The 27,820-nt window shown below is 37.1% G+C and overlaps 1 protein-coding gene across 1 annotated transcript in view; it reads right to left on the minus strand.

Moving 5' to 3' along the window:
* Positions 1–14,824: 14,824 nt before the first annotated feature.
* The window catches only part of UBE2W (ubiquitin conjugating enzyme E2 W), a 76,968-nt gene continuing 63,972 nt past the window's right edge, over positions 14,825–27,820 (minus strand). The window contains exon 6 of the mRNA XM_078441540.2: positions 14,825–24,193. Coding sequence (XP_078297666.1) covers positions 24,180–24,193 — 14 coding nt within the window. The 3' untranslated portion in view covers positions 14,825–24,179. The remainder of the gene's footprint in view (positions 24,194–27,820) is intronic.

Here is a 27,820-nt window from a genome sequence, read left to right on the forward strand (position 1 = left end):
TGGCTGGTGGGAACACAGGCTCTTCCCAGCTTTTTGTGATCTGTGCAAGTTGCTCCTTTTGGGTGGTTCTTTCCTCAGCCTGAGTGTTTCCTCACATGCTGAAGACTTGCCGGACACCACCTGGGGCTCCCTGGCATGCTGTCTCTGCAATGGTCTCTACTCACCAGTATTTGCACCTGAGAACTCCAGCCACCCTGGGCCTCCATTGATTTCCAGCTTTGTCTCCTCAACTCAGGAAGATGGTCGGGCTCCACTTGGCTCCCCCTCTGGGCACAGCAGACTGGAAACACCGCCCTGGCAGGAAGCTCCAGCAATTGTAGGGCTCACCACATGTGTTTCTCTTCTTCCAGGGACCACTGTCCTTCCTCTCCTGATAGCCAGTGTTTTTGAAACTGTTGTTTGGTATATTTCATGTAGCTTTTTAGTTACTTCAGTTCTTTTAGTTCCTTAAATGGGTCCTTGTTACTTCATCTTGGCTAGATATAAAAGATTGTAATTTAAAATATATATACTCAATTTTGGGAAAGTGGTGGGGGACAGTATCAGAGACTTCTACTTGGCTTTACCTAACATGACGGCTTTGGCCCCCGGTAGGCAGACTCGGTATAAGGTTTACTTCAACTGTCAAATATGACAATCCCAGCCAAATATCCAGGTATGGAAGACTAACCACAGAGTGCAGACCCAGTGGACCCACTATGAACCGGAAGTTGCCAAGGACCCTATTTATTGCCTGGCTCCTCATTTGTCCCCTCCCTGATAGGGGAACCAAGAAGACATTTTAGGCCCCTTGTGTTCAACAGCCCTAGAAATGTCTGCGTTTCCCCTTTCTTCACTGTATAATCATTGGAGTAAATAATATCATCTGAGTATGTACCTTTGGGGAAGAACCGCGGAAATCATTATAGTATATTCTAACCATGGTGCTGCAGTGTTCTTTCGCCTGCAGTCAATGAGTCCTTGATCTAAATACTGTTTCTTGCCTAGAAACATGGCAAGATCATTGTAATTTTGCTGAGCTGACTACACAGCCTCTTGTTCAACCATTCTTGCATTTCTTCCTTTATTTATTTCAAATAAAAACTGTATATATTTAAAGTGCACAATGTGCTGTTTTGATATTTATATACATTATGAAATGATTAACATGACCAAACTGATGAACACATCCATCACCTTTTACCATTTGCGTATGCATGTGCATGTGTATGTGTGTGTGTGGTAACAACACTTGAGATCTACTATTAGCAAATTTCAAGAATATGATACACTGTTATTAACTATAATCACCATGCTGTGCATTACATCTAATTTCACTTTCTTTTAATTATATGTACTTGAGTAGTATCCTTGTTGGTTGCTTCTGTTTTGCCCCTTTGGGACTCTGTTCCAACCCTGTCCAGAACTCTCTGCAATGCAAGCCCCCTTGGCTGCAAATCTGATCTAGAGTTATTAAAATTCTGGCTTCTGGCAGTTATGTACCACCACCTGCTTTATGTTGCTTTGGGCCTCCTTCATCCCGGTTGCCAGCAACAATCCAAGTTTTGGCATAGTCTCTCCAAGGGCTTGCCCTGGCCTGCAGAGGAGACACCACTGAACTTCCTAATGATTCTACTGCCCCCTTCACCTGCACCTTAAGATGATGGCCTTGTGATCATTTGTCCTCCAGGACCTCTCATGGAATATAATGCTCTCGGGAGTCTTCTGATCTCACATAACATCCACTCCACTTCTTTTTTACTTTTATTTCTTTTATGCTCACTTCTTTTTTATTTTTATTTATTTTGAGAGAGAGAGAGAGTAAGCAGAGGAGGGGCAGAGAGAGAGGAAGACAGAATCCCAGCAGGCTCTAGGCTGCCAGCACAGAGCCCTACACAGGGCTCAAACTCACAAACCATGAGATCATAACCTAAGCTGAAATCAAGAGTCGATGCCTAACTGATTGAGCCACCCAGGCGCCCCAGCATGCTCACTTCCTTAAGTCTTTTATTCTCTTACTCTACCATATACTATAGTAATTCAAAGGAGGGCATTAAAGGCAAGTGGATCCTACTAATTGCAAAGCAGACTCCATCAAGAAGCCTGCCCATAAACAGCTGGGAACACTTCACAAGTGGATTCCCCTCAACTGGACGATGGACGCCCCCCACACTCCACATACCTCACCCGTGATCTCCTCCGTGCTGTAGCTGGGTCTCCATGCACACTTCCAATGGTGGTAAGAGAAAACTTTGTAAGATGGCTAGTGAGCACACACAGAAAGCTGGCCTGAATCTGTTGGCCAGGGAGACACCACAAACTAGAGCTTGAGCTCCAACTTAGGGCAAACAAAAGAAATGCTGTCAGCACTGTCAGCATGGTGTGTTGCAGGATTGAGAGAGGGCATAAAAGCTTAAGGATTGAGAGAGGGCATAGAAACTTAAGAATTCTGCCACAAGTCAGAGCCAGAAGCACGGAGCAGATGTATCTATAAAAGATCTGACAAAGCCTTAGAATTCCTAGCAGGGCCAATGGAAGGTATTTCTCTCCCAAAGAAAGTAAAGACTACAGGAAATGACTGTCACTTCAAATGCAAAGATGACAATGCAAAACTTAAAGGAGAATGAAAAACCAAGGAAACAAGTCACCACCAAAGGATCACAATAATCTTCTAGTTACTGGTCCCCAAGAATTGGAGATCTGCAACTTACCTGACTTAAGGACTTAAAATAGTTATTTTAGGGGCACCTGAGTGGCTCATTTGGTTGAGTGTCCAACTCTTGATTTTGGCTCAGGTCATGATCTTGCAGTTCATGAGATCCAGCCCCATGTCAGGCTCTGTGCTGACAGTGAAGGGCCTGGCTGGGATTCTCTCTCTCAAAATAAATAAATATTTAAAAGAAAATAAGATAGTTGTTTTATTTATTTATTTATTTATTTATTTATTTATTTATTTATATGTTTATTTTGAGAGAGAGAGGGAGAGAGAGAATCCCAAGCAGGCTCTGCACTGTCAGCGCAGAGGAGTTCTCGAACCCTGAGACCATGACCTGAGCCAATATCAAGAGTTGGATGCTTAACCCACTGAGCCACCCAGGCACCCCTACAACAGTTGTTTTAAAGAAGCTCAGGGGCACTTGTGTCTTCTTTATGCATCCGATTTCAGCTCAGGTCTGACTTCAGCTCAGGTCCGATTTGGCTCAGGTCATGATCTCACTGTTCCTGGGTTCAAGTCCCACATCAGGCTCTGTGCTGTCAATGCAGAGCCCACTTTGGTTCCTCTGTCCTCCTTTCTCTCTACCCCTTCTCCATTTGTGCTCTCTGCCTCTCTCAAAAATAAATAAACATTTAAGAAAATAAATAAATAAAGAAGCTCAATGAGCTACAAGAAAATATAGAAAGACAATTGCACAAAATCAGGAAAACTATACATGAACAAAATGAGAACTTTTACAAAAACAGAAATCATTAAAAAGACCCAAATAGAAACTCTGGAGCTGAAAAATACAACAAATGAAATGAAAAAAAAATGCAGTGGATCAAGTAGAAAAAATAATCTGTGAGTTAGAAGATAGGAACGTTGAAATTACATAGTCTTGAGAAAAAAGGAAAGAATGAAAAAAAGTGAAGAAATCCCACGTGATCTATTGGATACAATAGAAAGAAATGATTTGTGAATTATTGGAATCCCAGAAGGAGAAGAGAGGGAAAAGGGTTATAAGCGAATCTAAAGAAACAATGACTGAGAACTTCCTAAATCTAAGAAGAGATTTGTATATCCAAGTTCATGAAACTCATAGGTCAGCAAAAAACTCAACTTAAAGAGATCTTCTTCAAGACACATTATAATAAAACTGTTAAAAATAAAAGACGGAAGAAAGAATCTTAAAAAGCAGTGAGAGGAAAGAAGCTTCTAATTTACAAGAGAACCACCATAAGGCTATAATCAGATTTCTCAGCAGGAAACTTAACAGGCAGGAGAGAGTGGGATAATATATTCAAAGTGCTGAAAGAAAGAAAAAAAAAACTATCAACAGGGAATAGTTTAGCTGGCAAAGTGGTCTTTCAGAAATGAAGGAGAGATAAAGGACCTTCCCAGACAAAGAAAAGCTGAGAGTTCACCACCACGAGACCTGCTTTACAAAAACTGCTGAAAGGAGTTCTTCAAGCTGAAATAAAAAGATACTAATTAGTAATATGAAGACATATGAAAATATACAACATACTGGTAAAGGTAAGTATATAGTCAAATGCAGAATACCTAATACTGTAATATGATGGTGTGTTAACCACTTATCTCTAGGATAGAGGTTAAAGGACAAGAGTATTAAAAATACCTATAGGTACAATAATTTGTTAATAAATACACAATACAAGAAGATAAATTCTGACACCAAAAACAAAAGGGGGAAAGTAAAAGCGTGGAGTACTTTTACATGATTGAAGTTAAATTGTCACCAGCCTAAAACAGACTATAGTATCTATAAGGTATTTTACATAAGTGTCATGGTAACCACAAAGCAAAAACCTACGGTAGATTCACAAAAGATAAAGAGAATGGAATCAAAGCATACCACTGTGGAAAATCATCAATTCACAAAGGCATCAAGAGAGGGAGAAAGAAATAAGGAAACTACAAAACAGCTAGAAAACAATAAGATTGCATTAGTAAGTCTTTACATATCAATAATTATTATGAATGTAAATGGATTAAATTTTCCAATCAAAAGATAGAGTGTATTTAAATACATTTAAAAAAAAAGACTCAACTACAAAAGGTCAAGTACAAAAAAGGGGTGCTTGGGTGGGTAGCTCAGTCGGTTAAGCATCTGACTTTTGGTTTTGGCTCAGGTTATGATCTCACGGTTTTTGGTTCAAACCCCACCTCGGGCTCTGCACTGACAGTGCTGAGCTTGCTTGGGATTCTCTCTCTCCCTCTCTCTGCACCTCCCCTGCTCGCTCACTCTCTCTCTCAAAATAAATCAATAAATATTTAAAAAAAAAGGTTCACTTCAGCTTTACAGACACACAGAGGCTCAAAGAGAGAGAAAAAGATATTCCATGCCAATGGAAACCAGAAGTGATCAGAGTAGCTGCTACGCTTTTATCAGACAAAATAGACTTTACATCAAAAACTGTAACAAGAGACAAAGAGGGCCATTACATAATGATAAAGAGGTGAATTTATCAAAAGGATATAATTGTAAATATATATGCACCCAACATCATAGCACCTAAATTTACGAAGCAAATAATAACAGATCTGAAGGGAGAAATACATGGCAATATGATAATGGTATGGGACCTCAATATCCCACACTTCCAACAATGGGATCATCCAGACAGAAAATCAATACAGAAACAGATTTGAATCATACTTTAAATCAAATGGAGGGTGAGCCTGACTGGCTCAGTCGGTAAAGCAATTCTTGATCTTGGGGTCATGAGTTCAAGCCTCAAATTGGGCAAAGAGTTAACTTAAAGAGAAAAAAAAGCATTAAACCAAATAGACCTAAAAGTCTATTTTTTTTAAGTTTATTTATTTTGAGAGTGAGAGAGAATGGGGTAGGGGCAGAGAGAGGGAGAGAGAATTCCAAGTAGGTTCCAAACTCTCAGTGCAGAGCTGGATGTGGGGCTCGAACTCATGAACTGTGAGATCATGACTTGAGCCAAAATTAAGAGTTGAATGCTCAACCAACTGTGCCACCCCAATGCCCCCTAACAGTCTATTGTACAGAACATTCCACCCAATAGCAGAATATATATTCTTGCCAAGCACATAAGGAACATTCTCCAGAATAGATCCTATGACAGATCACAAAATAAGTCTTAACAAATTTGAGAATGAAATAATGCAAAGTATATTTTCTGATCATAATAGTATAAGACTAGAAATCAATAACAGGAGGAAAACTGGAAAATTCACAAAAATGTGGAAATTATGCAACATACTCCTGAATAATCTGATGGATAAAAAAAGAAGTCAAAAAGAAATAAATATTTTGAAACAAATGAAAATGGAAAGAAACATAATGTACCAAACCTTATATAATACAGCAAAAGTAGTTTTAAAAGGGAGCTTTATAGTGATAAACATGTATGTTCAGAAAAAAGATCTCAAATAAAACATCCAAGTTACACCTCAAAGAACTAGAAAAAGAGGTACAAACTAACCACAAAGTTAGCAAAAGGGAGGAAATCACGAAGACTTGAGCAGAAATTAACAAGATAGAGACCAGAAAAATAATAGGAAAAAAATCAGTGAAAGTAAGAGCTGATGTTCTGAAAAGAAAAGAAAAGAAAAGGAAAGGAAAGGAAGGAAAAAAGAAAAGAAAAACCTTTAAGCTAGACTAAGAAAAAAGAGAGAAGACTTAAAATAAAACCAGACATGGAAGAAGAGACATTATAACTGATGAAACAGAAATATAAAGGACCATAAGAGACTGCTATTAACAACTGTAGGCCGACAAATAGGATAAATTAAAGAAATGGATACATTCCTAGAAACATACAACCTATCAAGACTAACCCATGAAGAAATAGAAAATCCAAACATACTAATAATGAGTAAGGACACTGAATCAGTAACCAAAAATTTCCCAATAATGAAAAGCCCAGGACCAGATAGTTTCTCTGGTGAAGCCTATTGAACATTTAAAGAAGAATTAATGCCAATGCTTCTTAAACTCTTCCCAAAAAATCTATGGGCAAGCATTATCTAGATACCAAAACCAGGTAAGGACACTACAAGAAATAAAACTTCAGGCCAATATCACTGATGAACATAGATGTAAAAATTCTCAACAACATATTAACAAACCAGATTCAACAGCACATGAAAAGGATCACACACCATGATCAAATAGGATTCACCCTTTGGATGCAAAGACAGTTCAACATATGCAAATTGATAAATGTAGTACACCACATTAATAGAATGAAAGATCAAAATAGAGAGAAAGCATTTGATAAAATATATCTTTTCATTACAAAAACTATCATAAATTGGAGTAGAAGGAATGTACATCAACATAGTAAGAACCACATATTATGTCAATATGTCACAATTAATGTCATATTCAGTGGTGAAAGGTGGAAAACTTTTCCTCTAAGACCAGGAACAAGACAAGTATGCCTACTCACCACTCCTATTCAACACAGCACAGGAAGTCCTAGCCAGAGCAATCAGGTAAGAAAAAGAAATAAAGGGCATTCAAATTGAAAAGGAAATGGTAAAATTATCTTTGCAGGTAATACGATCTTATACATAGAAAATCCTAAAGACTCCACCAAAAAACGTAACTAATCAACAAATTCAGTAAAGGTACAGGATCCAAAATCAAGAAATCAGCTGCATTTCCATATACTAATAACAAATATCTGAAAAAGAAATAAAGCAACTCTATTCATAATATAAAAAGCAATAAAATACTTAAGAATGAGGAACTAGATACAGATTTTTCTAAAGAAGACATACAAATGGACAACAGGTACATGAAAAGATGCTTAACATCACTAACCTTCAGGGAAACACAAAACAAAAACATGAGAAATCATCTTGCACTGTTAGAATGGCTATTATTGAAAAGACAAGAGATAACAAGTGTTGGCGAGGATGTGGAGAAAAGGGAACTCTTGTGCACTGTTAGTGGGAATGTAAATTGGTACAGCCATCATGGAAAACAGAACAGTGGTTCCTTAAAGAATTAAAAAATAGAATTACCATATGATCCAGCAATCCCACTTCTGGGTATGTATCCAAAGGAAATGAAATCAGGATCTCAAGGAGTATCTGCATTCCCGTGTTCCACGCAGCATTATTCACAATCACGAGATATGGAAAAAACCTAAGTGTCCATTATCTATAGACAAACGGATAAAGAAGTTGTGATGTATGTAAAATGGAATCTTTTTCAGCCACAGCAAAGAAGGAGATCTTGCCACTTGTGTCAACTGGCATGGCCCTTGAGGACATGATGCTAAGTGAAGTAAGTCAGAGAGAAAGAGAGAAATACTCCATGGTATCACTAATATGTGGAATCTAAAAAGGCCAAACTCATAGAAACAGAAAGTTACCAGCGGCTGGAGGTGGGAGAAATGGGGAGATGTTAGTCAAAGGGTACGAACTTCCAGTTATAAGATGAATATGTTCTGGGATTTGATGTACATTGGGATCTAATGATTACAGTTAATAATATTGTGTTATATACTTGAAAGTTGCTAAGAGTTAGATCTTAAATATTCTCACCACAAAAAAGAAATGGTCGTTATATGAGGTGATGGAAATGTTAACTAACCCTATTGTGCTAATCATTTCACAATATGTAAGTGTATCAAATCATTATACACTGGGTACCTGGGTGCCTGAGTGCTTCAGTCGGTTGAACGTCCGACTTCAGCTCAGGTCATGATCTCACGGTTCGGGAGTTTGAGCCCTGCGTCAGGCTCAGCTACCAGCATGTGCTGATAGCTGAGAGCCTGCTTCGGATTCTGTGTGTGTGTGTCTTTCTCTCTGCCCCTCCCCCACGCACAGTCTGTCTCTCTCTCAAAAATAAACATTAAAAAGAATTTCTAAATAAAAAGTCATTACATTGTAATGATTTGTGTTTTAAAATTTTTAAGTTTTTGTGGGTTTTTTTTGTGTCTATATTTCACACAATTTTTTTTTTTTTTAAAAAATTCTTTTAAGTAGGCTTCATGCCCAGTGTGGAGCCCAATGCAGGGCTTGAACTCATGACACTGAGATCAAGACCTGAGCTGACATCAAGAGTCGGACACTTAATTGACTGAGCCACCCAGGTGCCCCTACATTGTACACCTTAAATTTTTTTTTTTAATTTTTTTTTAATGTTTATTTATTTTTGAGACAGAGAGAGACAGAGCATGAGCAGGGGAGGGGCAGAGAGAGAGGGAGACACAGAATCTGAAACAGGCTCCAGGCTCTGAGCCGTCAGCACAGAGCCCGACGCGAGGCTTGAACTCACGGACCGCGAGATCATGACCTGAGCCGAAGTCGGACACTTAACCGACTGAGCCACCCAGGCGTCCCTGTACACCTTAAATTTATGTTATATGCCAATTGTATGTCAATAATACTGGGGGAAATTTTTTTTTTTTTTAAAGGGATAGTTCTTTTCCTCCATTATGAGACTCCACATGTTCCAGGTAGATTTTATTATTTCTTTTTTTTCTTTTTAAGTTTATGTATTTATTTTAAGAGAGATAGAGAACAAGCTGGGCAGGGGCAGGCGGAGAGGGGGACAAAGAATCCAAAGCAGGCTCTGTGCTGACAGCAGAGAGTCTAATGCGGGCTTGAACCATGAACTATGAGCCAAAGTCGGATGCTTAACTGACTGAGCCACCCATTCATCCCGACTTTATTGTTTCTTAAACCTGCTTATGCATGGGGCAGCTAGAAGAGGTGGGGGCAGAGTCTAAGAAGGATCCCTGATGGGTCCTCTCACTGGAGGGTATTCTAGCTCTTAATATGGAGGGTGGGTCTCTCTATGGGCTCTAACATTACAGAGGAGTCAGGGACCCACAGTCTCTGGAGTCCCACACCCAGATGTCTCTATCTCATGTGTCAGGGTCTCCGGTTGCCCAATTGGGACCCTGACCTTCCCATAACAGACCGGCCCAGCTGAGCATCCAAATATTTTTGAAGCTCAAAGCTCTTTCATTTTTATTTTTTTTCAAAGATTTTATTTTAAGCAATCTCTACACCCAACATGGGGCTTGAACTCACAACCCCGAGATCAAGAGTCACATGTTCCACTTACTGAGCTGGCCACGCGCCCCTCAAGCCTCTTTTAAATTTTATTTTTATTTTTTTAAAAATGTTTTTATGTTTATTTTTGAGGGGGGGAGGGGCAGAGGGAGAAGGAAACACAGAATCTGAAGCAGGCTCCAGGCTTGCCTGACACGGGGCTCAAACCCACACACCGTGAGATCATGACCTGAGCCGAAGTCAGAGGCTTAACTGACCGAGGCACCCAGGCGCCCTCCTCAAGGATCTTTTAAATGCTGACTCTGGTCTTGAGCTTTTCCTGCTCTCCCACTGCAGGAGGTAAGACCTTCTTTGGCAGTTCCCAAAGAGGCCCTCTTGTGTTCAGAAGTAGTTTTCAATTGTCATCTGCCCTCAACTTTGCATCATCCCTCTCTAGGTGATGCTATGGATTCAATTGTTCATCTTGTCCCCTCCCAATTCATATGTGGAAGTCCTAACCCCTAATGTGATGGTATTTGGAGACGGAGCCTTTGAGAGATGATTAGGTTTAGATGAGATTATGACAGTGGGGCCCGCATGAAAGGATTAGTGCCCTTGTAAGAGCCAGTTCCTGCTTGCATTCTCTGAGTGCTGTGAGAATACCTTTCCATTGTTTTAGCCACTCATGTATGAGATTTTGTTACTGTGGCCCAAGCAGACTAAGACAGAGGATAATACAATTTATTAACAATCACCCAATTTCATTGTCCTTGTATTCATTGTTCCCCCATATTTTCCAAATGCTTGAACCATTGTACTTACTGTCCAAGGCGGTCCCCTCCAATGGAGCATTCTTCCAAATCATCACTTGTGTAAATTTTAGCAACTGGGCCACATAATACCTGTGGCAGGGCCTATCTATGTCCCAAATGCCACCTGGGATGGGGTCCTCATTGTCAGGGAGACAACGAGTGTGACTAGGCCTCAAAACTCCATCTCATCAACCTTCTTCTTGACCACACTCAGTGCCAACTCTGTTGATTCTGGTGGCCCAGAATCAGCACTAGAGTTTGGAGGGCATTGGGGTTTCTTGTGGTAAAGAGTATGTGTAATGTTTGTGAAAGATAAAAAAGGATCAGGGTGGGCATCTGGCTGGCTCAGTTAGTAGAGCATGCAACTCGATCTTGGGGTCATGATTTCGAGCCCCATGTTGGGGGGTAGTTTACTTAAAAAAAAAAAAAAAGATCAGGCTATGAAAACCAAACCATGGTGTAGATCTGAAACCTGTGAAGGGAAAGGGGGGAGGAAGCAGATGTGGGTAGGTGGAGCGTCAGACTGAGATGCAAATCTGCCAAGATCTCGCTGATCTAATGGGAAGCTCTAGACCAAGGATTATCTATTGGAGAAGTCCCACACTGGGCAGCAATGGCCAGGCCATGTTATTGGCTGGGGGCTGCTTGGGAAAAGTGTGATTTGGGCTCTATCTGAGGCAGACGCTGAAGGGCTACCCTTGGAGAAACCAACCAGCTAACTGCACTGCTTGCAGCTGACCAGCAAGTAATTTCATGAAGGGAGATCCTACACTCCCACAGCAGCCACGCTCACCTTGTGGTCACTGGAGACAGAAAGAGGCAGATGGACAGACAGACAGACAGACTGGAATGTGTTCATTTCAACAGATCAGAAATCACAAAACAATATGTAGAATTCAGTTATTCAAAATAGAAACCAAACGAACGACCATTTGGAATCAACATAAATTCACCAAGAATGAGTTTCACCAGAATAACCAGCATCTTTCTTTGCTAAACTATATAGAAATATGGCCTGAGAGATAATAGTTTGACACTTGGTAGAAAAAATAGCAGATTGTAGTTAAATAGTTTAAATAACACACTGAGCTGCAGATAACATGCTGTAGGCTCATGTCCTTATTGGCTTTGTTAAATTCTGAAAAGGTGTAGAAATGCTTTGAGGTGGTACTGAAAAAGAGGGAGAGAGAATAGGGTACACAATGGAATAAAAAACCAAAAAAGCACAAGGCTAAATAGCATGGCAGAACTAGACAAAGTAAAATCTCATGGGAATAAGTAATACTTTTACTCATGGGAAAAGTAATACTTTACATGGGACCCCCTCTCCCCACAAACAAACAAACAAACAAGCAAAAACAACCCTGTCAGAAAAGTGTATTTCATTTACATGAAATACAGTCAAGTGTGCCTCTGGCGTACCTCCAAGGAACTCCTAAAGCTCTGAGAAACAGCTTGAAGATCCCTGACCTGAACCAGAGAGCAAATTCCATTCTTTTTTGTAGGTCAAACTGTTTGAAGTAGTAAGATCAGTTCTGGCTATCACACTCTAAAGCATCTGTGAAAATCTTGGTGCTACAAAAGAATAATGAAAGGATTTAAAAATGTATCGGGTAAAAAACCAGCGAGGGAGATATTCTCCTGGAAAAAAAAAAGATGTGTTCTAAACATCTGGAAATATCTGGAGAAGGGACAAGGACTTATTCCATGTGTCTCCACAAGGCAGAACTAGGGGAAAAAAAGATGGGAGAGTGTGTGATTAGTTTCCTAGAGCCGTCGTAGCAAACGACCATAAACTGGATGGTTTAAAACAACAGACATTTATTCTCTCACAGTTCTGGAGTGAGAAGTCCAACATCAGGTATCAGCAGGATCATACTCTCCAAAGGCTCTGGGGAAGAATCCGTCCTTGCCTCCTCCAGTTCCTGGTGGTTCCCGGCAATCCTTGGTGTTCCTTGGCTTGTAGATGTATCACAGCATGGATACGTGGTGTTCTCCCAAGTGCCTGTGTCTCAGTGTCTTCTCCAATTTGTAGGACACCACTCATATTGAATTAAGGTCCACCCTACTCCATCCAGTATGACTTCACTTTAACTAATTACAGCTTTGACAACTCCATTTCCAAATACCGTCACATTCTGTCTGAGCTACTGGGAGTTAGGACTTCAACATATATTTTTTAGGGAGACACACTTCAATCTAGAATAAATCGTATAAGCAGACTTCAGTTTGAAAGAAATAACTTTCTAATGATAAGATTTGCTGAAACGTGCAGTAATTTTCTGAGTTAATTCCTGTCAGTGAAGGTGTCAGGGGTGATTCACTTCAAAGATGCTGAGAAGTAACTAATTCATTGGGTAGGTTATTAGACTAGAAAATATTAAATTTTTCAGCTGTTGGTCAATAGGCAAATAAGCTCATGAACTAAGTGAGATTACATCACTCTTTCATTAACGTTGCCACCTAAAAACTTCAACTCACATCTCCACTCACTAACTCACTAGGTAAGTTACTGTATTTGCTGCTACAAGGAAGCACAAACATATCCTCTCCCCCAAACCTGCTCCCCTCCTTGTGTATTGGTGAAAGTCATCAGCCTCTCTGTTCAATTGTCTAAGCCAAAAGTATGGGGGTTCATGTTAAGTATAGGCATACTGACTTAGAGCATGGATTTTGAAGTCAGTCAGACTCAGGATTAAATTCCAGCTCCATCACTTTTGACCTGTAATTTTGGGCAAGTTGATTATGGTTGAATTGCCCACTTTCTTATACTCCACTTCAGGCCTTTATCATCCTTTGCCTTTATTGCTTAAAACCTCCTAATTCTGTTTGAGGTAGAACATTCAGTAAAGTATTAATATATAAAGTGTGGAATTAAATTTTTTTAAATTTTATTTTAGGGAGAGTGTGGATGAGCAGGGGAGAGGGGCAAAAGGGAGAAAGAGAGAATCTTAAGCAAGCTTCACGCTCAGTGCAGAGCCTGACACGGGGCTCAATCCTACAACCCTGGGATCATGACCTGAACCAAAATCAAGAGTTGGAGGCTCAACCAACTGAGCCACCAAGGTGCCCCTAAATTGTGGAATTTAATGAGTTTTCATATACATATAAATCTGGGAAAACAAGATAATCAAGTATCCATCACCTCCAAAAGTTTGTTCCCACCACCCCATATCTTCAGGCAAATACTTCTGACTTTTGTCACTATGAATTTGGATTTTATATAGATAAAACCATACAGGGTACTTTTTGCATGGGTACTTTCACTCAGCATAATAGACATTTATCAATGTTGTTGCATATATTAATAGTTCATTCCTGTTTTACTGCTGAGTAGCAGTCCAATGTATGGATATCTCACATTGGCCATCCAATCACCTACTAAGGGACATTTAGGATGTTTCCAGTTTGGGTATTTTACAAACTTGATACAAACCTTTATACACAGTTTTTGTGTAGACATAGTCTTTTTCTCTTGGGTAAATACCTACGAGCAAAATGGCTGACTTGTATAGTATAGGTACGTGTTTAACTTTTTAAAGAAGCTCTCAAACAGTTTTCCAAAGTACTTACACATTCTACATCGCCATCAGTAGTGTCGGAAAGTTCCCATTACTCCATGTCCTTGCCAAAACTTGGTACGGACAGTGCAGTGATGGTGCGGTGGTATCTTGTGGTTTTCACCTGTTATTCCCCCTAATGATTGATACTCAGCAGTTTTTCAGTTACTTATTTGCCGTCTCTGTATTTTCTTCAGTCAAGAATAGTTCAGGTAAAAAAAAAAAAATCATAAAACTTGCCCATTTTTAAATTGGGTTATTTTGCTTCTGGTTATTAAACCCTAAGATTTAAAAAAAAAATCTAAATTCAAGTGCTTTATTGGGTTATATACTTTGCACATATATTGTGCAGTCTTTACAATGTCTTTTTAAAAGCCTAAATCCTAAATTTTGTTGAGCCCAATTTATCAATTGTTTTTAGTAATTTGTTTCATAGCTAAGAAATCTTTGCCACATCCAAGATCTTAGAGCTTCTGTTTTCTTGAAATTTTATAGTTTTACTCGTTAAGTGTATGATTCATTTTGGGCTAATTTTTGTATAGAAGATTTTTATTTTTGTTTTTTTACAAATAGCTTTCCAAATGTTCTAGTACCATTTGTTGGATACATTATTCTTTTCCCCTACAAGTACCTTGGCATCTTTAAACAAAACTAATCTCTGTACTTTCCCTGCCGTTCCATTGGTATGTCTGTCTTTATGCCAATACTTTATAATAAGTCCAAGTTGTCATCATCATTTGGTACTGATAAGGTCTCTTGTTTTTCCCCCTCTCGTGACCCTTCCAGATCACTCTCCAGACTATAAGCCAAGGTATTTTTCTTAAGTGCAAATCTGAATCCATCAGTCCCTGTCACCCAGGAGATAAAACCAAAACTCTATTAATTTGGTCTTTTGCATGCTAGCTCTAATTTTATCTCAATTTATTTTTACTACTTCCTCATCCACATTCAATGCTCTGAACACTGTTCTCTCATCCTGGGCTTTTGCACTTGCTCTGTGCTTTATCTCAGATGCCCTCATCTTCACTTTCCCACCTTTGCCTGGCCAATACTCACCACTTCCCCTGGAATTCTTTCCTTAGACTCCCTTAGACAGCTTTGTTCTCACCTTGATGCTCACTCAGCACTGTGATTAGCCTATCACAACTGTCACACTATTTTAATTACCCATTTGTCTTCTCTGCCAGATCATAAGCTCCTTGGGATACAGAAAGCACTTGATATCTGAATGAGTGTAAAGATGAACAAGACAGTTCTTGTTCTTCAGAAGCTCCCAACAAAATGTGGGATGCAGAGCAGTAAACTGTACCAGATCCTGTCGCTCCCCACCCCACACCTCCAGTGCTTTCTAGGTCTGTCATTTCACAGTGCCTTGCTTCGTAGAAGGGATAACCTTTGTGTATTGGTCACTGTATTGAAATAAATCACTTGTATGGATCATCTGAGACCTGGGAAGAGAATAGCTTCTTCCACAGAACTTTCATTTCCTCCTGGCCACCTCCTGAGGACACTGCTAGAGACCACAGCTCAATCCAAGTTTAAAGCTTGACATTCCCTGAACCAATCCAAGATGCAAGTCTGAATCAGGGTTGTTTCCTCAGGTGACCTTCACTCTGGGGATGGAGCTCTGCTAGTCGCTGGCTTTAGTTTTGGTGGGTGGGATGTAGGTATAGTAGCTCAGACCCCTCGCTGTGTTTTCTGAGCAACATTTCCTGTGATATTGCCCACACAATGACTCAGCTTTATAATCTCTTCTCAATAAGCGCCCTAGGACAAAAGGAACTGAGTGCTAGGCTCAGCTCTTTGATTAGTGGAAACCGAAAGACAAATTTCAACCTTACCCTCACCCACAAGGCTCTACCATCCTTTGGCCCTTGGCTGCTGCCCCTCCCCAACAACGTACTCTGAAGCAGGCACATGCTCCTCCAGGCTGGCCCTCATACAAACCCTGTCCTAGGGCTTTTGTACTTCCCTAGAACCCATCTACATTTTTAACTTTCAAACAATTACGCTTCTTTTTGCAGTCAATTAACTTCCATGATTATCAGAAATAGCTATTTATCTGCACCTTTTAGGGCTCATTACTTTTGATGTTAACTATTTTTCTTTCTTATCCCGCTCAGAATATAGACCCTTTGAAGATATATGCTTTGTCTTATCTGCCATCCTCAGCATTCGAGGTTCTAAGTACTTGCTTAATGTCTGTTTTTAACCTTAATGAGTATTAGGTTTACCTTTATGAGCTCAGGTCTCTTCAGATATATTTAGCTTAAAACAATTATATATTCTTTTTAAATAAAATTTCTTAACTGTCTTATTTTTGAGACAGCGCACGAGCATTTGTGCATGTGGGGGAGGGGCTGGGGGGGGGGACAGAGGATCAGAAGCAGGCTCTGCACCGACAGTAGAGAGCCCGATGTGAGGCTCAAACTCATGAACTGTGAGATCATGACCTAAGACAAAAGTTGGACACTTAACTGACTGAGCCACCTAGGTGCCCTAAAACAATTACATTCTTAATCTGTAAATATATATTCAAGGTAAGCAATTTACCTCAGACACAGGGCAAAGATACGAGAAAAATATTTTTTTTAAATAAATGAAAGTAAAACCAATGAAGAATCGTTAATGGTTTACTTCAAAGCAATTTTTTTCAAACTTTCTGGGATAGGAAGGGTAAGTTGTTCTGCTGTGACACTTCACACAGATGGTGGTTTAGAGGTAGGTTTCAAAACTGCTAGCACTTGCATAAGTTTCTTTAGAAAAGTTAGTATAAAAATACAAGTACAATCAAGTTAATTTAACAAACATTTATTAAAAGCTTGTATGTTGTGTACTGTGTGCTACATGCTGGGGGCATTTGAGACATTGCCCCTACTATTAAAGAATCCAGGACAGAAGACTGGTAGGGGGTGGGAAGGGAAGGAAAGGACAAATATAACCTTAGAACTACATTTGAACTGGACTTTTTAGGTAGAAAAGCAGATGAAAAACACTCTAGGAACATGGAAGAACATTAGCAAAGTATAGGTAGTCTTCTTTTGCTACTATTTAAGGAACAAAGTGTGTGGATGGCTGAAGAGCAGCCTGGGAACACAGGATGCAGGCAGTGAAGGGACAGAATGACAAGGACACTAGGAGAAAGGAGGGATTTGAGATCATTTTTAAAGAGAGGCTCAAAAGGACTTAATGATGAAAAATATCAGAGAGGACCAGTAAATAGCGATTAAGTCTTCGTTTGGATAACTAGGTTGGATAGAATGCCATTATAACAGGAAAGAAAAGAGAAACATGCTTTCTGGGGTGTGAGAGAGGACATAAAACATTTTTTAAAGAGTTATTTTTATTTTTTTAATTTGAGAGGGAGTGTGAGTGGGGGAGAGGAGCAGAGGGAGAAAGAATCTTAAGCACACTCTACGCTCAGCTCAGTGCGAAGCCCGACCTCACGACTGTGAGATCATGACCTGAACTGAAGAGTGGGACGCTTAACCAACTGAGCCACCCAGGTGCCCCAGGACACAAGAAAATTTTTATGTTAAGTTGGAAACGTTTTCTGCAGGAAGTAGCCATCCTTATTAGGTTCTTGCCTGATGAGTTATATCTACCCACAATGGGTCCTTGAAGGTCAAGTACCTATATGAGAAGATATTTTCTACCTTAGGTTCTTATTTCAATTTTCCTTATTAAAACATTTCCAAACTCCACTGGGCTGGAAAGAGCACACAGGTACTCACTTACATATTTTGCCTTAAGCAAACATTAAAAAGAAATCTCATAAGCAATTTAAAAGATTTATTGACAGAAGTTCCCAACAGGACAGATGTTGTAGAACCACTGTGGCCTTGGACCCTATTATCCAAGCACAGAAAACTCTTAGCTATGTCATTTGACTTCTCTTCAGTTCATGTTTAACTTTGCTGTATGTTAGTGTGAAAAGTACTAAGGAATGTAGAGAGGACTTCAAAAGACTCACTTATCCACAGTGTTGCTTAAACCATCTGAGAGAGGTAGAAATTATTCTAAGATTTATAATAAAGGGAGAATGTCATCAAAGTACAAAGACGGGTCTTGCATTTACGTAACCAGTTACTCATCTACTGTTGAGGATGGAGAAACAGCATGTTGAGGTAAGGCAGTTTCATGCCCCTGTGAGGAGTGAGGTGCTCCTGGGGCAAGCAGGGACCCCTGGATAGAGAACTTAGAATATCAGCAGAGCATTCTTCCTGCTGTGAATAACTGAGATGCAGACAGGTATCCTGATTCTTCAGCCTCTCCTCTGCTTTTCTCATAGTTTCACGAGTCACTCATCTACATAAGTTAGTTGATCTATGTGTATACTCAGGAAAGTATTCCAAAGTTCTCTATGGTATGTCCTTATTAATCTAATAGAACTTAAAGTTCAGCAACACTAGACTCATGGTGGAACTCTAAGCAAGTGCTTGGGTCTCAGTTTCCACCTTTTCTGAAGATGCCTGTCTTTCAATCAGGACTTCTTCAATTAAAGCATGAAGAACCACTAAAATATACTAGGCTACACTGCTAAGTGAACATGATCCATTAAATAAATAAACAAGTGGCGTTAGGGACTATCTTCGTGCTGTTGCACCTATTTTTGGAAATGGACATGTCACTGTTTCCACAAACCTTTGAAGATCGCAGTCCTCTGTAATGAGAAACTAGTACATAAGTAAATTTTTACATTATTATAAACTACAAAGAGATTTAATTATCCAATTTAATATTCAAGTCTACATAAAAAAAAATCAATGACAACTGCTTTATTATTAAAAGTTACTGAATTCCATAAAGCACACAATGTAATTTATATTCAACTAACAAAAGTTTGGTACATGTATTTAAAAATATATAATATATAGATTTATGTCTTAACATTTATATTCTATTCAAAAAGCAGCAGCTTTACATATTTTACAACTTGAATTTATAAAATATATACATCCACCCTATTCAAATCCTCAAGCATGAGCTTCCATTCCTATTAATAAAATGCACAATTTGTATTTCTGAATATTGAGAGAAAAATGGTACCAACTAAAAACAACAAATCCACTTTAACTTGAACATGGACTTAATTCTTGGCTACCAGATAACTGACATGATAATCTGTTCGATTAATGATTTTACCCCGAGAATGACAATCAATTTGTATTTATGTAAATAATCTGTGGTTAACTATTAAGAGACTCGCATTTATATTCATGGTATCTGCCATTCTACCACATTCCTCACTAGTCTTGTTTCAGGCTTTAGAATTAGAGAGGTGGGATTATTCAATCTTTCCATTTACCAGGAAATTTGACAAGTGCGGCCACACCTAACAAGCCAAAGCCCAGAACCATGCTTTGCCTTTGAGAAAACTGCTTAGAATTACTGCAGAAGCAAACTTTTGACAAAACCCTGACAAAGTATGCACCAAGAAATAGAACAAGAACTGTTTCTCTTTCTCCCTGTCAACTGCACTCAACTTGCACAATTGCAGTTCTTTAGGTATGGTAAAACATACCAGCTTCTAGTCAAGCTTTCCTTCCACATATTCAAAAATGTCTTCAGATATTATATTGTTTTATAAACAATTTTTTGATAAAACAGTCATATAACCATTCTGGAGATTCATCCTCAACTATCAGTCCCAGTAACTTTTGAGAATTAAAGTCACAGAGAACACCTCAATCATCAGGACGATAGTCAGAACCAGAACTTCAACTTTAAAGATAAAGATCTAAAGTTTGAAGTACATGTTTAGACTCCACGGGCCTCTAATGATAATGATGCATACAAGCCTGTCTTTAATGCAGTTCATGCTGAGAAAATTAAAGTCTCCCACAAATTATTAAAAAAAAAGAAAAAAAGTTCCAAATCTCAAAATGGCTTAGAAACTTAAATGGAAAAAACACTTTTACCAAAACAATTAATTCAATTCATTTGGGCAATATTTAGACTTTGGGAGAGTCACCATCCAAAAAGTAAGCAAAACTCCCTTAATATTAGTATTTAAGAACTAAATTACAACTAACAGCTCATTTATCAAGTAGTCAATTATTCAATAAATTTAGCCACCTACTCTTGAACTGAAATAAAGTATCAGAAATTCTACATATTTTATCTGTAGGAAGGAGTCCTCTTATTTAAGAAAAATTTCTGATGTAATTTCAATAGTCTTCCTTCTCTGGATTCCCTAACCTCAAGAAAAGGAAGGAGGAAAGAAGGAAGGAAGGGAGAGGGAGAGGAAAACTTCGGGAAACTCCTGAAGACCAACATAGTGGACATCTGTGAGAAGACAGGAAGAAAGGAGAGAAAAACAAGACTGCAAAGAGGATTGGGCCAAGTGGTGCAGATTAAAAGACACCTTCACAGATCTTAATCATGCAAAGGCATTAGCATAACACAGAATCGTGCAGTAGCTGATTTTGGTAACAGTGAATCCTTAGAGAAGATATGGGTAAGCCTCAGTTCTTTTAGAAAACCAATTTATATACACTTAATAATCCTAAGCATTCAGCTCGAATATGTACAAAAAAATTAAATAAAAGTGAGATCAAGAAATATAAGCAGCAGTGACCATAAAGGCTTAGAACTAGTGACACTGAATTCTTTATTTAAAAAAATTTTTGAACACACAGTACCTCCTCTTCTCTTCTATTTTTAGGAAGAAGTTGTAACAAGTTTAAATATCTCAATTCTCAAAAACAATAGGCTTTTTAAAAAATAAGATTTGATTACCAGAAACAAGTAATATGTGGTTACATACCATTTTCATATCACTACTCATTTCCATTATTTGTCAATTCATCTTTGATGCAATCTGGAAATAATTAAGCAGTCACTAGATACCTGTTTTAGAATCTGAAGAAATTATTATTCACCACAGGAATCTAATGATATATATTTGCATATATTTAAAATTTCAGAAGGGAAAAAGTAATAAACTATTCTAGTTATTTTATACCAAATATTTATATACCTAGTCAAAACAAATAAGGATTAAGGTCTTTCTCCAGATGAACCGTATATAAAAGCTATTTTTTAGCATTTTCTTTTGGGGATTAAAAAAAGCTTTATGTCCCTGCTAGCTAAAAGGAGGAATTCATACACTACAAGTAAGTCCTTTAGAGGTGAATATTAAATTCCTTAAGAGAACAGCCATAAAACGTATTTTAAAAAATTTATCTTAAAAAACTGAAAACCATTTCTCTCATTAAAATCTATGGCATTAATACCTACTTAACATAATATTTTTTTTTTTGAAAGGGCACCAAGTTCATGATATAAACATGCAAAATAAGGAAATGAATGTATCACTGCCTTAACAGAATTTGGCAAACCAGAAGAATGGCCTTAAAATAAATAAATAAATAAATAAATAGAGAGTACATATTGTCTAAATATGAAAGTATAATTCTGTAGGCCTATGTAGCAGACAGTGCCCCATAGAGCAAGGGAAGAGGGAAGTAGCATATTCCTATGTACATTTTCTTGGTATTCTGGTTGTCGTTCAACAACGTGTTACAGAGAAATATTGTTTATTATTACAAAGTCATTAATTTTGCTCTCTAGAGCAATGACTTAAGTAAACATCTTATGTCTTTTAATAATGTAACTTACATTTAAAATCAACTTAATTAAATCCAAGTGCAAAGGAGTTTCCAATAATTCCTAAGTTCAAGGGAGTAATGTAACGAATAAAGTGTTATCTTATTGCAATTTTGAATGATTGGTATTTCTATATTTTAGGATATTTCACCTTCTCTTTAAACCGTAAAGTGTACTGAAATTATTTGGTTTCCTTTACTTTCCTCTGCTTCATTTTAATTTATTTTATGATATCTCTAGGTAGAGAGAGAGGTATCTTAAAATACTGCGATTTTTATTTTACAAAACTCAACTGAGGCTATATACCACCTATTAATCTACAGGACAGCATTGTTCATCTTTGACCTGGTATATTAATTCCTTTGGTGAATAAATGTCACAGGTCATTTCTTTATAAAAGAATTTTAGTAAGAGGACCAGCATTATGGAGAAAGATTCCCCCACCCCCACAAATGATCAAGTCAATCAGTTTAGAGTTGTGTAAAATATGAAAAATATATAATTTGTCACTGCAATTTTCATATTAAAAAGCAGTTAAAAACTAAGAGTAGCTCAAGCATTCCAAAAAACATTTTTTGTCTTGGTTAAACAGGGCAACTAATAAGACTGATAGAAACTACTGTGAGAACTTAGGTGTATCTAGTGAAGAAAGAACAAAAATGTGTTTAATTTCAAAAAGTGGTAGTTGCTAACTATAGTATAAACAGTGTCCACAATTTGGTGGCTGGCCATAGTTTTAATTTGTTTTTCAAGTTATTTCTACAGCAGACATATTTTTGAAGTCTACCCACCCCTGAGTTCAGCAATTATACTTTTAGAGTGTAAAATTATATGCCCTTAATTAACAACATGTACAAAGCTACAAAATGTCATCTATACAGAGATTAAAAACAATTTTGAAAATACTCCTCGCCAATTATTGATTGGATGGTTTTGCTGGGGTACATACTTCAAACCTTTCAGCCAATTGGCTTTTACTTTTAAGCCCAAATTGATTCATATATTTATTCACTGCAGGATATGTCAAAAAGAGTGCAACAACAGGCATTAGTAAAAATAACATTGTAGTAGAAACAGATTTTTGCATATGTGAAAAGGTAATTTATAAAATACATAATCGCTTTTTAAAAAGAGAACCTAGTTGCAGTATCATTAACTTACATGGTACTGAGAATTGGACGTTTCAACAATTTTTTTCTATAGAAAACTTTATCTAGCTGTAAGCAAAGTCTTTTAAACAACAAGAAAACAAAACTAATCCCTCCAGGAAAAATTGTATGGTTGTGTGAGACAAATAAGCAAACATACCATTCTATAGTGTACTTTTGCCTAAATTTTAAAATAAAAATGTCCACACTCTTTTGTTAAAACATTAAGCCTCTGTCAAAAATGTATTTCTTATTTTAGGGTACAGGATTAAAGGACAAAATGATACTTACAAGTAAAGAAAATTTACAGGAAAAAACTTGACAAAAATTTTCCAATTGAAGTACTGTAACATTCAATCTTGACTTAAAACATAACAAAAGAAACAAAATTGCAAACAAAAACTGTTTATGGATTTTCCAAACATAAATAAATGAAATAGTGTTTAGGCAGTAGGGCTCATGCTGATGGCTAGCAGGAAGTAACAGAGTGTAATCTACTTGGAAAAACTGTTAATGTACAAATAAGCCCAAATTATGGACTGCAGCAGTTGAATCATCACTGCCATTTTTCTTACTTCCAAAATAAAGCCTTGATTAAACCATTCATACCCTATATTACTCATACCTTTACTTCAGATATTGAGGAACTATATACAACAAATGAATTTATTTTCACCATAGGGATAACATATTGTACCTCTCTGCCAATGTTACTTGAAAACCTTCCATGTCAAAACAATTTGACAGCAGATATAAACAATTCAATAAATACGCAATGATCTTTCATTACAGTCCTTTAAAGACGCATGTTAATTCATGCCGTTAATCTTAGGATCACAGTGCATAGAATCCAAATATAAACAGTTGGGGTGACTTTCAAGGTAATGTTGGATCCCTCACTTTATTTATAATCCCACTATAACCAATAAGTTCATTTCATAGGCCCTATCATGCATTAATCATTGGGTGGCAGGAGTTAATGAAAATTTTTCCTGTTAAACGTCCATTGCCGGCAATGAACGTCCCAAAACCGCCAAGGAAGTCATTGTTATTGCACAATACATGAGGACCTGGAACTTTTCCAAAAGCTTAAAAAAATAAAAATAAAAAATGGAATTATATTTGACATTTCCTGACACCTGCATTAATACTGTATGACTAATAAAAGCATGTCAGTTGCCTGGACTGAACCAGCGATCAACATGCGCCCAGAATGCACACGAGTAAAAATGCAGTAAAAGGAAGTAGTCTTCATTGCCTATAGGTCACTTCCAGTCAAAGGTTAAAGTTCAAAGACTGAATGATCAAAGTGCTCATTTTCTCAGTAGGACTATCTTCTGCTAGGAGGATGTTAACAGTGGCATCAACAAGTATCATCTTTAAGAAAAGGAGAAAAAAGATAATTAAAAAAGTCAAGCCTGCATAAGTAAAATCCACAAGTTAGCCTAACATATAAATAATTTCAAGTAGCAAGAAGAACATGATTTATTTGTCTGACTTGCCTCCCCCAATCCTTGCAAATAAAAAGTCCAATTTGTGTTCAATTATATAGTGACAAACACATCAAATTCAATTCTTTCATGGAAATGTAGTTCACACAGATCTTAAATGATGCATTAATTAGTGTGTTAGTTCTACTTAAAATAATAAATTGATATATGTTAGCACATATTCAGGATTTATCTCTCAAGAGTTGTTTTAAGGGCCACAATTTTAAATTATAATGAGACAGGAAGCAAACTCCTGACCAACAGTGTCCTACTATTTAACACAGGATAATACAAGTTGTGCCTTTAGTCTATGAAGGAAATAACTTCACAAATAAGGTATGATCTCCAAATCAATTAATACATAGTCAATGTTATTAATTTCTCTATGGAAAATACATTTAAAAATACATTTTTCAGCAAATATAGATACATATGCAAATGAGGTTAAAAAAACTAAAATAATTTAGTAATGACTTCTGGTAGCCTCAACACATCATATTTATGTAAGACATGAAATTTGGGGATTCATAACTTATTTTACAAATTTTATTTCACAAGACATATCTGAAGGATTTATTTTGAGGACTGGTTACTCTTCAGAAAGAGGCTTTAGAAGGAAGACTAGTAACAACTACCCAAGAATTGTGAAAGCTCTCTAAAACATTTCTGAAAAATTGGCTAAAATACTTTATAAAATATCCCATGTTAGGATCAATACATTGTTAATAAAATCCCCATTCCCAATGATTCAATGAGAGCTAAAAACCAGTATATCTGAATTCTCTGCTAGGCAAACTCGTGGAATATTCCATCCCCTGTACATTAAGGGTGATCTAAAGGGTGAAATATATTGGATTTTTAAAATAAATCTTATCTAAATCATTAGAATTCTTTGAAGAAATAATATCTTTAAGAAGGAAGTAAATGGACAGTTTATAGTTTCTAAGTGTCACATGAAAGTATGTTTCCTCAATTACTGTGGAACTTGGAATACAGAGGAGATACAGATGTCATGGATGCAGAATATAAAAAATGTTAAAACATCACTTTTCCAACAGAGTAATTTATAATATTAGGGTCCTTGAAATTAATACTCAAACTAACCGCCCTTAGATCTCTAAGCTAAGGGACTGCACTAAATTCTGATAGGTCAAACTTTAAGTATCATACCATATGACAATGTATACAATAAAAAGGTGAGACAAAATTCAATTTGAACATCATATACCTAGTTAACTGCCAAAAATAAGCTTTTATTTCCAAAGATATCATCTCTGATAGGTGATACTGTAAATGTATCTGCATCAGGTTGTTCATTTTGGAAGTTTTTCAGTATAGTGGGCTGCTGTAGAATGTGCTACAATCCACCAAAATGAGTAAGAAATCCATACAAAGCTATTCTCCCTACCCTAATCTCCACTCTGGATCAGAAGTTAAAAAAAAAAAAAAAAAAATTAGAGGACGAATATGATACTCCCTGCCTTAAACACTCTATCTTTAGAGAAATAAATGTACTAAGTAAGTTTTGAAAATAGAGTTCCATGATCTCTGATAGCTGGACCCACAAGGACACATGGATTTAACATTACAAATCCATCATGGCTGTAAATAACCAAAGAGTCTATGAGCAAATACTTAAGTATGGAGACAAGTATGAGCCAAAGCCAGGCAAACTTTTTCCTAGGAAAAAAAGGCCATCACTAAGAAGCAAAAAACTCATTTGTTAGCAAAAGGAACACAGTTTCCTAACTAGATGAAAAAGATTACTGAATACCAGGATGACCTATAAAAAAAGGTTGTTAATTTAATAAGATCAAGACAAATATAGGTCTATAAAACATGGTCAAATAACACAACATATCTAACCTCTTGAATAAAGTATTTGTAGCAAAATGAAGGCCTGGAAAAAAAATCTTAGATTAATCCCTTAAACTTTTTTCTGGAACTGTGTAAGCGCTTATTAAAACTATACCCTCAAATATAATACACAAATCACCAGTTCCAAAGAGGTGACATCTACCATGGCTAACTTCACTAGGCTTCTGGGAAATATGAGTAGAAGAGAACTATATTAGAAGCATGTCATTTAGTTCTCCCAAGTATAAGAACCATCCCATTATAATGGACACCACAACCATCACGTTATATTGGAAACCACCTCCCTGGATATTCCCAGGGACAAAAGACTAGAAAAAAAAGGAACACAGTAATAAGTCAGTAGATATGAAGTGGGATCCCAATTCTAAGAAAGACAAAAATAAATCTTTACAGTTAGGTTTGTGTCTTAACAGTTTAGGGAATTAAAATTTTACTTTGATGAACCAGTTCAAGAAAGATTTCACAGTAGACAACAGAACTGTTATCTAGCAGGAAATAAAGGGAAAAGGCTGTTAAGCTGCGTAAACATTTGGACTTAGGAATTTAGAAAATGATTTTGTAAGGTAGTGCAAATAAAAAGGTTTACACCTAACATAAGTAGTTCTATAGACTACTATAAGTTCTATAGACTCTATAAGTACTATAGTTCTATAGACAGCTATAAGACAGGAAGAAAAAGAGTTTATCAATACTAGTCTGAGACAATTTTATGTTCCTATCCCCTTATAATCCTTAAAATTTTACAGGTCCAGCTGAATGGAACCAGAATGTAGTTTAAAGTTTTGTAAAAAAAAATAAAAAAAAAAGAGAGCGAGGTATTCTTCTACTCCTCCCCAAACTTATAAACTCAACAGTTTACTGAACATAACATCTAAACATTATGCCAATCTATTTCCTGTAAGCCTAGTTTTCTGAAGCCAATACTCAATAACAGTCTTAAGCTATACTGCTCAATTCTCTTATCACCTTAAGGAAAATGCTTCAAGAACCAGATCAGTACTGCCATTTGTGAAAAGCAATCATTATGAAACTAAGTTATATACATTCAACATGGATCCCAGGAAACAGATGGATATTATTAATGGATTCTATTGGCTATCTTATTGAAATATTTTTATGATTCCATAAAAAGATACTTTTTCTCTTTTTCAAGAACAATTATGTCTGTTGTGATACTGAACTTCAGGCTCATTCATTCATTTGTGCACTAAACTGGCTACCATCTTAGCCCTGAATTATAGGTAAATTCCCCTTATGTATGCGGAAATGAGTTGTCTATTCAAATACCTATTTTGGTTAGTTCCCTTTACTTTTTTTAACCCTATTCTCTCCATTTAACCAATTTTTCAAAGCATATGGACCCCTGGCCTTAATTTGCAACACAGAATATTTGTATCCCAATGGCCTTAGTTCTTTAGTGAATAGAAACTATCAAAGAATTCTGGAAAACAGGTTGATAGTAAACTTCAAGTAAGTAACAGTAAGGAATGTGTGTTCACATCTCAGGAAATTTTTGCACTTTAATATTAAGGAGCTAGAGAAGAATCTCAAAAGAAATGCAGAAAGAAATGCAGAAGATATGATACTACAAAGAGAGTAACAGTAGGGTAGCAGTGACTGTCCTACATTTTCAAAG

The sequence above is a fragment of the Panthera onca genome, chromosome F2 (genome assembly GCF_046562875.1).
Source record: "Panthera onca isolate mPanOnc1 chromosome F2, mPanOnc1 haplotype 2, whole genome shotgun sequence".
Taxonomy (NCBI): domain Eukaryota; kingdom Metazoa; phylum Chordata; class Mammalia; order Carnivora; family Felidae; genus Panthera; species Panthera onca.